The following is a 13,337-nucleotide window of genomic DNA, read 5'->3' as shown; positions in this document are numbered from 1 at the left end:
GACTACAATCAGTCACCACTGAGTCGATTCCAACTCATAGCAGCTTCATGTGTGTCAGAGTAGAACTGGGCTCCACAGGGTTTTCAATGGCTGATTTTTCAGAAGTAGATCACCAGGCCTTTCTTCTGAAGTGCTTCTGGGTGGAATTGGAACTTCCAATCTTTTGTTACTAGTCAAGTGTGTTGACTGTTGGCATTACCCAGGGATTCTGACTGACTACAAGGGGACTGGAAAGTCAAGTTCCTTGTAGGCACAGGAAGGAAAGTAGAAGCAGAAATGGGGAGCACTTGTCATGTTCACCATAGTTTTGAGTCCAATTTTAGAAAATTACCCAAATATTCTTAAAAGTTCACAAAGATTTTAGAAGAAAGGATTTCACCATATTCTTGTCTATGGCAGCGAAAAACTGGAAACAATCTTAAGTATCCAAGGTATAATCTATATAGAAGTAATTACATATTTACTAATATAGAAATATATTCACAATATTTTTTAAAAGAGGAAAAAAGACAAGTTATAAAATTGTATGTATAATATGATTCTATTTCATGGGAAATAAAAATAATAAAAATAATAAAATATGGAAAGATACATACCAAAATGTTAACAGTGGTTATTACTGATATTACTGATATAACAGGTGATTTTTTCATATATCTATAGTTTTTTTTTTTTAATGTATATACTACTTATGCAGCAAAAAAGGAATTTAAAAAGAAGAAAAAAAGGGCTTTTGGGAAAGTCCACTTGTCTACCCCTTCATATCATTAAACTCCTACATTTGGTGCAATAAATGCCTTCATGCCTATCATATCAAAAGATACTACTACAGCAACTCATCTGATGTCAGGACTTCATACCAAAAACAGGTAAAAACAATAACACCTCCCCACAGCTGCATCATCAGTCCTGTCAATCATCTGTCAAAATGTATTTATAACAAGTTTGAATGTCACCATGGTTTCTCAAAGCTCCCACCAGGTGCACTGGGAACCCACGTGGTCTGGGGATCACTGTCCAGCTAAGCTCCCACTCATCAAAGAGAGTGAGCTCTGTACAACCCCACCAAAAACAAAAGACTCAGAAACTGTTCTCTCCATAAATGGATTCCAAAACATGTAACATCAGAAATATTAAAACAAAACAAACAAACAAAAAACACCTCCTCTGAGGTACACATATTTTTATTGGAAATTCTCCCTTGCTATTTTTCCTGCTTCCTCTTGCTGTTTCCTCCTCCAATACACACACAAACACATACACACAGAATCCTAAATTCACTAGAACATTTCATCCACCTCAAAACTCTTACCAAATGTCCCTTTCTTGGCTGGTCAGTTTAAGGAGGAACCAGAAAACTCACATTCTTGAGACAGGCATATGGAATGTAAATAACACCCATTTCTAACATTTCTATACAGGATTTCCCACTCCATGCCCTCACCTCTACTCTCCCCAGAATATATCATATTTCTGTGGGGAAACCAGGTACTCAGAAACCCCTTTAAACCATGCATATCATTTAAAAATATTATGGACATTGATTTGCACGATTCTAGTTTAAATTGTCGGTGCTTCAAAATCCAGTTAAGTGTCAACTGAATAAAAGATGTATAGAAGGATGAAGGGCACAAACAATCCTCTTCCAGTTGTTAACAAAGAGCAATGGCTGGCCCCCTCTGAATGGACAGTCTCTTTAGGGTGCCTATACTGCCTATAGTAAGTCACCTCACGGTTACTTTCCTTCCAAGGTGTACCTGGCCACAAGTGAAGTCCCATTAAAAGGTCCCTGGCACACCATGTGGTTGGCTCTTATCTAAAGTCACCCCTGGGTTCTATAGGAAAGGAAACGTTACTATAGGAAAGTCTCTGGAATTGGAGTTCTTCAAAAATGAGCATACCACGATGGTTCTGCACAGCACATTAATGATGTATGTCTTGTTTTTCCTTTACACAACCAGACACTGGATAACAGAAACAGAAACAGGCCATTTGGTCTCCCATTAATAGTGTGGACATTTTCATTTATTTTTGGTTCTAGTGAAACTCTTACCAGAGTAATCAGAATGTTCACCTAGCCAGAACCACAGTCTGGAATTGTTATACTTCCATCAGCCCCATCACCTATCACAGTAACCTTGCATATTCTAGCTGGAGGTCCTCAAACATATTTATTAAATAAATGTATACAACATTTTACCAGGATTTATCTAAACACACACACACACACACACCCCAAAGTAGCAGGCTCAGAATCTAGGCTGGCCTGAGACTACAGAGAAGTCCAAAAGGTTGGAGACTCAGTCCTCCTGAGTGTTGGTTAAGTGCCATTCAACCTGCTGTAACCACTGGGAGAGTCTGCTCCCCCTATACTAGCTCATCTCTGGGCAGGGTTAGGGTGGGCAGTGGACAGGTGACCCCAGCCAGAACTGTGTGTATCTCTGCCATCTCAGGGCCTCCAGTTTGTTTTGAACCAACTGCTCTGCCTGCACTAAAACCACATATAAAGGACCCAATACGAGCATGGGTTCCACAGAACTAGCCTTTCAGCACACGGACATCATTTTAACCAACACCTTACTGGAAAGAGCCTTGAAAAATGAGACTCATTCAAATGTGGAACTTACTTTTTGTAATGAATATAGATGTAATTCTGATTTGCTAATTTGTAACCTGTCCTTTACTGTGAACATACACTAAAATAATATAATTGCAATATGCACTTTGGTTACAGTGTTTTTTTTCTTCTTGTCATCCAAGAAGGGAAAGACAGCAGCATGGCTTGTAGACTCTGAGCACTCTGAAGATCACTGTTCGCTAACTGGGGGACTTTGGGCATGTCACTTACCCCTCCTATGTCTCCACTTCCTGTCCATGAAATGGGGTCATGATATCCACCCAATTCTTCCATCAAATTAAGGTCAAAAGTGGTAGCCTGCAGGAGTGTATGAAAATGATGTACTACACAAGGTCTGTGGGGTCACTGGTGCTATTTCCAGTCAAGATCTGACCACACTGTCCCCACTTGTTACTCTGGTGACTTTACATGCTCTAGGCACTAGGATGACTTCATCTATACTCACCACTCTCAACTTTTATCCAGTTGGGTCCTCACTGGAACAAAAATACTTATTTCTAAGGATCATCCCGGTTAAAGGATTCCAAGTTTTGCTTTGCCTCTTTCAGGTCCGAGGTTTCACAGATGCAGGAAGCAATATGTCACCTGACCATGCTTCACTCAGTCACCTAATAGACAGTGCTGGTGGCCGACTTACCACCAGCCCAGCTCTCCAGGGTCCTGACATGGGCAGCAGGGAGCCATTACCAATTGTTGACTGTTACGAGGGCCATCTGGAACTCTGGGGAAAGGGCAGGGCCAGCTTATACTACCCTAATCACCAAGAGAGTTGACCACACTTTGCATTTCCTGTCTGCTCTTCTTCTGCTCTCCATTTTCAACCAAAGCCTCCCATGTGGACCCATGCCACATATGGGGTCTCCTCTAAAGTGCCTGGGTGCTCCAGATCAAAAGCCTTCCCTCCTTTCCTCATCCCAAAGAAGACCCTCTCTGCTCAGAGAGAGGGTCTCAACTAGATGAAGAATTATTGCACGACCAAAGACTCACCTTGGGACCCAGGTCACATCTAGGTGTATGCCTAGCCCCCTTTTTCAGGCTTTGTCTCCACTAATCCAAATTTGGCAGGAGAAATTCTAACCAGTGGAGAACATTATCTAGAGGGGGAAGTTCTTTCAGGTGGTTCTCATATGGTGAAGTGCGTACCAAAGCCCTGCAGAAAACATTTAGAAATGTGTGGGGCCAGGAATGCAAAACCTCTTGCCATGCATGGACCAGTCTCTACCAAGAGAGGGTGCTAGCACTGCCCTGAGAAACTAAGGCCTACCAGAAGCTCTGTAAAGGGGGAAAAGAGGGTTATGGCTCCAGACCCTTCCTCAGTAAGCACTGACAAGGGCAAAAGCAAACCTGGGCAGAACTCCTCTGTCCTAATGTTCATAGGCCTGTGTGATTTCATAGACTTCAACTGTCCAAACCCAATACAAGTTTCCCACCCTAAATCCCAAGCCCCAGGTGTCCCCTATGCCATGAACAGCCAGGGTCCTGGAACCCCCGGCCATAGGAGAAACAAGGTCCCAATATCAGAGATCCCCACGGGCACAACACCATGACCTGGGGTCTGGGGCCTCAGACCAGTTCCTGCTTCCTCCACTGCCATCCTTCCTGCCCCACAACCCCCAAGGCAATCCCTGGGTTTGACCACACAGTTAGAAGCATTTATGCTGGTAATCTCCCAGCACAACAAAGATGGCGTACCATTGACAAAGATGACCTCTACTGTGGGGTTTGATTAACACACTAAATTCTGTTTATATGTTTAATTGAACAAATATTTATTAAGCACCTACTTGTGCCAGACACTGTGCTAGGCACCCTCCCTGCATGCTGTTCCCATAGCACAGCCATCCGTTCAGAAGTAAAAGCCAAGAAAAGGTACACAGTCGCAACCATACAAACTGGGCGGGAGGGGTATCAGTGGATGCAAGCAGCTTTCGTGTAAGCAAATGCACCCACCAAAAACTTGCTCTCTTTCCCTTGACAAGTCTGTACTGAGTGATATTTGAAAGCATCTCAATGTTTACTGAGAGGGAACTATTACCTTCATGCCCCTACAGATTGGGGCCTTGTGGACATTCAAATACTCTGAATGCCAGTCAATAAAAGGAGTGAAATAGCATGGTGTAAAGGATAGTCATATGTGGATTAGAAAATACTTTTTTTCCCCTTCCCCAGTTCATATGGTTGCAACAGCCCTTAAGAAAAGATATAAATATCCCTGCACTGACTGCATAAACTAGGTAGATCTAGTCTGGATTCCTGAGTCAGAATCTTCCAGTTGTCCACAACCTCACAAGGCCAGAGAAGCAAGAGGAGATATCTAATCTGAAGAGGAGCTGAGTGCACGGTACAACTGGTTTGGAAACACGACAAACCGTGCCTGCATTTACAGAAACAACGCAAACAGGTGAACGTCCTAATCCTATTTGTCTCATACACATACACGTGGGACTACTGTGCGTGGCCTGGGCCTCGGCCCAGCCCTAGTTGTCCGTGCCCAGCTTGGAAAGACCTCGGCGGAAGTCATGGAGGTCGTCGATCTTCCCATCTAGTACCTCCAGGAAGTTCTTCAACTCCACCTTCAGATGGCGCTGTCGGTATTTACTCTCCTCAATGTCTGTCTTTAGAGACTGTACTTTGTCTTCCAGGTTTTGATTGTCTCTCTCTGCCGCCTGAAGTAAAATGAAAGGGAGAAGGGTCTGGAAAACAGAGTGATTGGGGCCATCTGTCCACTGAGACCTGCTTTAGCCAAACCATCCATTTTCCACTAGACCTGTGGGCCTGTGATGGGGTGTAGAAACCCTACCAAATCAAACCGAACTCACTGCCATCGAGTGAATTCCAACTCATAGCACCCTCCTTTGGGTTTCCGAGACAGTAAATCTTTACAAAAGTAGATTGCCCAGTCTTCCTTCTGAGGAATGGCTGGTGCATTTGAAGCACTAGCCTGCTGGGTTAGCAGTCAAATGCCTTAGGCACTATGCCCTAGTGATGCTGTAAATCCCTCAACACACAGGGCTGCAACCACTGAGGTCAAAAAGGAAGCAGCAATCTGGATATTGCTGAACAGGTCTGTTTGGGGTGATGAAAAAGTTCTGGAAACAATAGTGGTGATGGCTGTACAACACTATGGATATAATTATTACCATTGAATTGGACACTCAGTACTTAAAGTGATAGATTTTATGTCACATAAATTTTACTGTTGTTGTTATTATGTGCCATCACGTTGATTCTGACTCACAGAGACCCTATATTACAGAGTAGAACTAGCCCCATAAGGTTTTCTAGGCTGTAATCTTTACAGGAGGAGATTGCTAGGTCTTTCTCCTATAGAGCTGGTGGGTGGGTTCGAACCACCAGGCTTTTGGTTAGCAGCTGAGTGCTTAAGGATTGCTTCTTTATATATTTTACTACAATTAAAAAAAAAAAAGAAAAAAGGAAGCAGAGAACATTTCTGTGTGCCTCTCCCTTCCCATATGTTTTCTGACAGAAATGCTAACTAACACCCAGCCTGAGAAACCAAGTCCCAGCACAGAATGCAGAACTCAGGGTCCTTCCTAAAGGATCCTGTTTCTAATTTACAATGAAATCCCAATGAGAGGGGTTCCAGGTCCAGGGTAGTCAGCAGAGACCTCCTTTCATTTTGAGAGTGAGAAACAGAATGATGGGAGAGGTGTTGGGGAGCCCTCCTCAGACCCAGGCCAGCCTCTGGGCCTCAGTGAAGGAAGACTGGCTATGCCAGTGACTCCAGGACAGCTGCCTGTGTACCTAAATGCTGTTACCATGGAGATACTCTGCAGAGCTAGGCCCCTGCTTAGCCAATGCAGGCCCGTCTGGGTGATTCTGACAGCAAACTCCTGAAGGTGGGACAGCTGTGTGTCCTTAAATGAGGCTTAACTTGTACCCTTTCTTTCAAGTAAGAGCTTCCAAAATACTTTCTTTTATGGTATAAAATGAGACTGTTTTTGAACATGTGCACATGAGCCAGTAGCTAACACTGGGGCTGTGTACCTCAATAGCGTGCTCCTTGTGTACGTTAAAGGACCGGAAGTTAGGAGACCCTCTGAGATGAAGGACGGCATGAAAACCATCCATGGATCAGACTTTGAGGCCAATGAGGAGGGCCTGCCCAAGGTCACTGGCTTGGGAGTGGCAGAACTGGACTAGCACCTGGATCTTATGTTTCCAGCCCATCCTTGCAGTCCCTGTTCCTTCCATCCTCCATGGTCCTGTGGGGGACCTCTGTGGGTGGGAAACAGTCACCAACAATGTTGCTACACACAGCACACTTTCTTTACAGATGGAAAAACCAAAAAGACAAAAGCTGCTGAATCCCTACCCCGGGGCATAGATGGCATCTAGCATGCAATTACCACTGGCTTTCATGAAGAGAAAAGCATTCTTTAATGTGCAAGGTGTGAAAATCAGAGGCAGCAGGGGAAATGAGTAACACTGTAAATGTCTTCCCTTCTGAGCTGAGACGGACAGCTCCCACCCTTACCTCTAATTTCTCTGAGACATATTCACACTCTGACATGAGCTGAGGTATGATTTCACTTTGTTTTCGGAGATCTTTCAACTCCTACATGAGACAGAATTTTGAAAGGGAAACATGAAAGCAAGTCAGACACAATGTATTCTTGAAAACCACCAATTCTGTGTTTGCTCCCACTCACAAGTGATGCCTTACATTACCAATGTGTGCATACATTAATAGAAGTAGCTTATGGAATCTGCATTGTTTGCATAAGTAATATAATGATGATTTAATACTTAAACATCAGACCATTCTAATAGCTAACTGCGTTACATAAACCATCTCATGAAGACCTTAAGAACCCAGCGGCTGTTGAGTTGATTCAGGCTTATGGTGACCCCATGTGTCAGAGTAGAAAGACACTCTATAAAGCAGGTTTTTTAGAAGTGGATGCTACTCCTTTCTTTCGAGCTGCCTCTGGGTAGTTGAACCTCCATCCTTTTGGTTAACAGCTGAGTATGTTAACCATTTGTACCACCCAGAGACTCTATAAAAACAACAACAAATAGACAGGCTTATGGAGTGAACATTTACATCAGATAGATACACTCCTTGGAACGGTCAATCATAGGTGAACAGAAGGGCAGTGTTTGCACAGGAAGACAACTCAGGGGGGTGGGAGTGCATGGAAGGGAAGGACACAGAGAAGAAGTAACTATGGGGAGGAAGTGGGAGGGGAGCTGTTGCACTGTAGGGAATTGCAGTCAATGTCATGAGACAAAATGTTTATGTACTGCTGTATGGAAAATGAATTTGCTCTGTAAACTTCACAAAAATCACAATAAAAATTTAAAAAACAACAAAAATCAAACCCACTGCTGTCAAGTCAATTCTGACTCATGCCCTAGGGTTTGTTTCCAAGGCTGTAGTCTTTATGGAAGCAGACTGCCACATCTTTCTCCCATGGAGCAGCTGGTGTGTTTGAATTGCTGGTTACCAGTGAGCGCTTACCAACTGTGCCACTGGGACTCCATACACCACCAGAAAAAGGCAGGTATTCTTAGGTTTCTAATTTTGTACATGAGGACACAGGCTCTGAGAGGTCTGGCAGCTTGCCCATGGTCTCCTAAGTCTGTGTACTTGGCTGTCCTAACCTCTAGATAATAAATGACTGCATGAAAAGTGGCTCTAGCTGCATTAATTTGAGAGCAGAACTCAACTTCTGATGAGAGATTATTTATAAAAGTTTCCTAAGTGTTTTATAGAATGTTCAACTTGCTTTTGGATCCTGGAGCATCTGTGCCTTCGTGTGACCTGGCTCTGCCTCTGCACTGTCAGGGCAGCTGCCAGGGCCAGGACATATGCCGTATGGCCACCTGCTGTGTCCTTGGGTGAGATCACCATATAAGGCCCAGGGGACAAGAGAGCACTGCTTAGCGCACCACTACTCACCGTCTCCTTCTCTCGGAGTTCAGACTCCAGCTCCTCAATCCTGTGCTTCAACTGGGTATTTTTCTCCTTCTCTCTGTTGATCTCACTGCACTGTTCTTCCAGTTCATCAATCTTTAATAAATATGATGCATTAGAATAGCCATGCTCATTTCCATTGGACATTAAAAAAAAAAAAAAAATCACCACAGCACTGTTGCTGTTTTCCTTTTCAGATAAACCATAAACTAGCCCATTTATAAGTTTTTCTTTGTGGCTTTGAACAAACTCCACGTTACTGTCGATCTGTGTTTGCTCCTACTCACTCGAGATGCCCTACTCTACCAGCAGAGCCAAATGATTAACAAAACCTGGTTTCAGGATGCTCTAGGCTTCTGCCTTTCTCACAGTTTTGGGACAGTAATTTCTGGTTTGCTTTAAGAGGTCATTGTAAGCAGGGGCCAGATGTTTCCTGAATTTCTCTGCTTCATCTCAGCATCATTTTTACATCATTTCAATCATTTCCTGAATTATGCTGTTTCATTTTAAGGGCTGAAGCCAGCAGGTAGGAAACTGAGTAACTCTGTGGGTTTTTTTTTGTTGTTGTTGTTAAGTGCCGTCGAGTCGTTTCTGACTCATAGCGATCCCGTGCACAGCAGAACGAAACTGTAGTGCCTGCTAAATGGGAATGACGAACTTTTAAGCATTTTATTTCTAGATGACCTTTCCTTATTGAAGTGTGCAGAGGGGCCTAGCCTGTGGGCCTCTTCCTTGCAGACACAAGGTGCAAGCTGAATGGTAAATCCAGGATGCATCTTTCTCCCCCTCCCTAGTCAAAAGACTTCCCCACCTGGGACAAGCATGCAAAGACCTATACCTTTGACATTGCCAAGTGGCACTGAGCATTTCCAGGGACCAAAGTGTGTGGGCTGAGTGAGGCTGGACGGTAGGACTGAAACTGAGAGGTTACACAAAAGCACCTTACTGATGGGGGAGGCCTGTGGCATCCCAACAGCAGCAGTCCTCACTATTAAGGGCACTGGGTAGTTGCCTGAAGGATACCTCTCACAGGGGTCTGTCACTCAGGGTCTGAATACCTAGCTACAGGAGCAGCTGGAGAGCCCACCGTCTTCAGCCCCTAGCCCGAGATACTAAAGTTCTGATGCTTCCCATTTAGGGAAGTTGACGTCCCTCCACGGGAGTGAGTTCTGTGACACACCATCCCTACTCCCCCCACCCCCTGCCCTTCAGAGCTTATACTCAGCTCTCTGCCTGAAAAAACAAAATAAAGGGCCATCGATCCTGCTGGCAGGCAGATCTGCCAAGCCCTGGAAAGGAACATGCAAAGTCAGCGATTGGCCCGGTGCCCCTCACTGTCAGCACTTTGGACATTTACATGGAAAGCTCAAGATGGTTTGCAAAAATGACAGGAGGCAGTTTTATGTGCCATCAGCATCAAAGTAAGATGGTGACACAGAGCACTGGACCACAGGAGCTCCACTCAGGTCAGGCAAGGCAGGTTGCCAACAGGGGCCAAGGGAGAGCGGTTCTCTCCATCTCAAATCGCACACTTTTAAAGCAGACTCCAAAGCCCTGAGTGTTAACTGCCTGTGAGATTCACAGTCTGAGCACCAAAACATGGTTAGCACCGAAACCTCAGTCCTCAATGGGACAATCTCCGGCCACCCAACACCACCACAGCAACTCAGCTGAATTACAGGTAGTGTGGGTGATTTATTACAGGCAAGGATGGATGAATTCCAAAGAAACCAGAATGCCAGGATGCCAAGGTAGGAGAGCAGAGGGCATCTGACCTGCCAACAACAGCTGTCAGCACCTCATACTCCAAGGGCTATGTCCTTTCTCACTTCCCAGTTTGCAATTTTACGAATAAGGATTTGTACAGAAGCAGGGCTTCTAAAAAAACTCTCCTCCTTTCTCTGACTCTATTTTCTCACTCACCCATGGACTTGCCAATCCCTTTTCTCTAACAAAGACTATGAACCACAGAAATGTAAAGAGAGGGCCCCACAGAATTAAAAAAAAAAAAAAAACCCAAGGAGTATCAGAAGGCACTCTCTGCAAGGGACTAAAAATGAAATCTCCAATTTATTTATCATTTCCTTACAAGTAGAAATTAGAAAATGTGGCTCTATAACAACAATAAATCAGGTATTCACATGGTGAGATTCCTACTGAGAAAGGCAGGGACACCTGTGTAGCAGCACAATGTAAAAGACATTGGAAGATGTGATCCGCACCCTATATGACTATGAGACCAGAAGAACTAGATGGTGCCTGGCCACCACGGTCAACCACTCAGAGGGGGATCTATGTAGGAGATCCTGGATAGAGTGGGAGAAACAATGTGCAATAAAACTCAAAATCATTTGGAAAAAAAAAAAAAAAAAGAAAGAAACCAGGTTTGCTGGTCTGATAGAACTTGATGGAACCACTGAGATATGGCCTCTAGCTACCCTTTAGGTCTGGAATTAAACTCACTCCTGTGGCTTCCAGACAAATGAAAGACAGGCATATGAGCTGAACATTTATAATCGGTAGACACACTCCTTGGATAGAACCATCAGGGGAAAATAGAAGGGCTGTTTATGCACAGGGAGACAGGACTACATAGAGGGAAGGACACAGGAAAGGTTAACTATGAGGAGGAAGTGGGAGGGGAGGTGTTGCATTGTGGTAAATTGTAGTCACTGTCAGGAGACAAAGTGTATGTGAGCTGTTGTATGGAAAGTGAATTTGCTCTGTAAACTTTCACCCAAATCACAATAAAAATTAAAAAAAAAAAAAAGATAGTGGAAGGGAGAGCCAAAGTCACCTGGGGAGTGGGGGCTGGTAATGAAGGGGGAGGACCGGGCATATCAACACTAGAGATCATTAAGAATCCAGTCAAGGAGGATCCGAGGAGCACAGGGGTGTCTCAAAAGCCAGTGGAGAAAGTGTTTCAATTTCATGAAGATGGGATAAATTGTGTCAACTGCTGTTGCATGGCTATAACACATGACTAAAGTTTGCTCCTTGGATTTATTACAATTGTTCAAATGCCCAGATATCTGCACCCAAACTCTCCTTTTGTTCTAACATTTAAACAAATCAGAGGCTCTCAAATTCAAATGTGCATAAGCATTAAAGATACAGTGTGTATACATTTAAACAGAAAGAAAAAAGGCAGGGAGGTGGCAGGAAGTTCAAAGAGAAGCACCCAGTCTTGTCCAGCCCATGGGGAAGAAGAGAGCATGAAAGAGGCAGGTAGGAAGGAAGAGAGGGGAAAAGGAAGGTATGCAGCTCCATTTCCCACTGCCCACACCAGCCAGCCTCAGTGGCCTATCCCTCCTGCTCCCACATGGCCCAGGGCACCCAGGATGGCCCTTGGGCTGGAAGCCCACCTTGTTCCGGAGCCGGTCATTCTCGTCGCGGCAGATAGAGAACTGCTTCTTCCACTGCTCCACACTGGCTGCCGACTCCTGCAGTGCTGTGGTCAGCCGGGCGTTGCTCTCCCGCAGGGTCTGCAGCTCAATTTCCCATTTCTTCACATTGGCAGCACTGTGGGGTGGGGGCAAGGAGGTGATGACCAAGATGGTGGGTGCTGTCTTGCTCCATCTCCACCTGCCTGGGGAGGCCCTGCTGCTCTGGGGCCTGCTGCCACCCAGCCCACTCCTGGGACCCACCCCAGGCTTGGCTGCAAGTACCAAGAGTCTAGGAGCATGGGTAACTCTTTCTAGTTCACACCTTGAGGGGCTATTTTCCTTAGAGAATCGCTTTAGAAGAAAACTGAATTCTTAAAGAATAAAGACACAAAAGAATGAAGGCCACACAGTAGAACGAGGACCTCCCCACTCCTACTTCCCTACTGACCCCAAGCTACAGATCCTCCTCTCACATCTAGATTCCCTTCCACAGGTACCAGTAAATCAGATGCTGTCAAGTCAAGATGACTCCGCGTTGCCAGAGTAGAACTGTGCTCCATATGGTTGGTTTCCAATGGCAAATTTTTCAGAAGTGGATCAGCAGACCTTTCTTCTGAGGCATCTCTAAGTAGACTTGAACCTCCAATCTTTCAGTGAGCAGCCAAGCATGTTAATTGTTTTCACCACCCAAGGACTCCCCCTCAAGGATAATAGTTCTGAATTACTGCGGAGTGCCATGGAGACCTTTGAGAATCTCCTGAAAGCTATGAGCCCCTTCAAAAAGTTCCTGACACCCTTCTTTGGAACCCAAGGACCCCAGGTTTAAACAAACAAAAAGCCTTGTTCCTCGGTGATAACAGTTCCACTGTAACTTGTGCCTCCTTAGAGCTTTTTAATGAATCCAGATTTGAGGGCTGAGGTTCTGAGGAAAGTGACTGAAACAGTGTGGGCTTAAGTGGAGTTCTAAATACAATGTAAGTGAGGGCTGCCTTGGCGAGCCTCATGTCACCCCAGGGTTGTAAGAAACCCCACAGCCTGAGGGACATCGTTACCATTACCACAAAAACTTTACATTTCATCTTTGATTCTATGTGCTCAGTGAGAAAGAAGTTTGAGAAAAAAAATTGGAATCAAGGTCCCCTCAGTTACTGTTTTCTCTTGGCCCTCCTTTTAGTTCCTTGCTTGGGAACTTACACATGTGTGGTGCTGAGTGCAACCTGAAGTGACAGGGAAAACAAATCCATCAAAAAGTTTTCTGGTAGGGGTTCCGGCAAGATGGCGGACTGGGCAGAAGGATTGCACAGACCCTCTTCAACAAAGAAAAGGGAAACCAATTAACACAGACACAGAAGATAATCTTGGACCCCTGAGC

The 13,337-nt window shown here is 44.7% G+C and overlaps 1 protein-coding gene across 1 annotated transcript in view; it reads right to left on the bottom strand.

Annotated features, from left to right (window-relative positions):
- Positions 1-5,115: 5,115 nt before the first annotated feature.
- HOMER2 (homer scaffold protein 2) overlaps positions 5,116-13,337 on the bottom strand; it is a 201,069-nt gene continuing 192,847 nt past the window's right edge. The window contains exons 6-9 of the mRNA XM_042781554.1: positions 11,945-12,101; positions 8,565-8,675; positions 7,137-7,217; positions 5,116-5,304 (exon numbers count right to left, since the gene is read on the bottom strand). Coding sequence (XP_042637488.1) covers positions 5,116-5,304; positions 7,137-7,217; positions 8,565-8,675; positions 11,945-12,101 — 538 coding nt within the window. The remainder of the gene's footprint in view (positions 5,305-7,136; positions 7,218-8,564; positions 8,676-11,944; positions 12,102-13,337) is intronic.

The sequence above is a fragment of the Orycteropus afer genome, unplaced genomic scaffold, assembly GCF_000298275.1.
Source record: "Orycteropus afer afer isolate SDZICR_OR568_19922 unplaced genomic scaffold, OryAfe1.0 scaffold00132, whole genome shotgun sequence".
Classification (NCBI taxonomy): domain Eukaryota; kingdom Metazoa; phylum Chordata; class Mammalia; order Tubulidentata; family Orycteropodidae; genus Orycteropus; species Orycteropus afer.
Note: the sequence above shows the minus strand (reverse complement) of the source record. Positions and strands in the feature narration are given on the sequence as shown.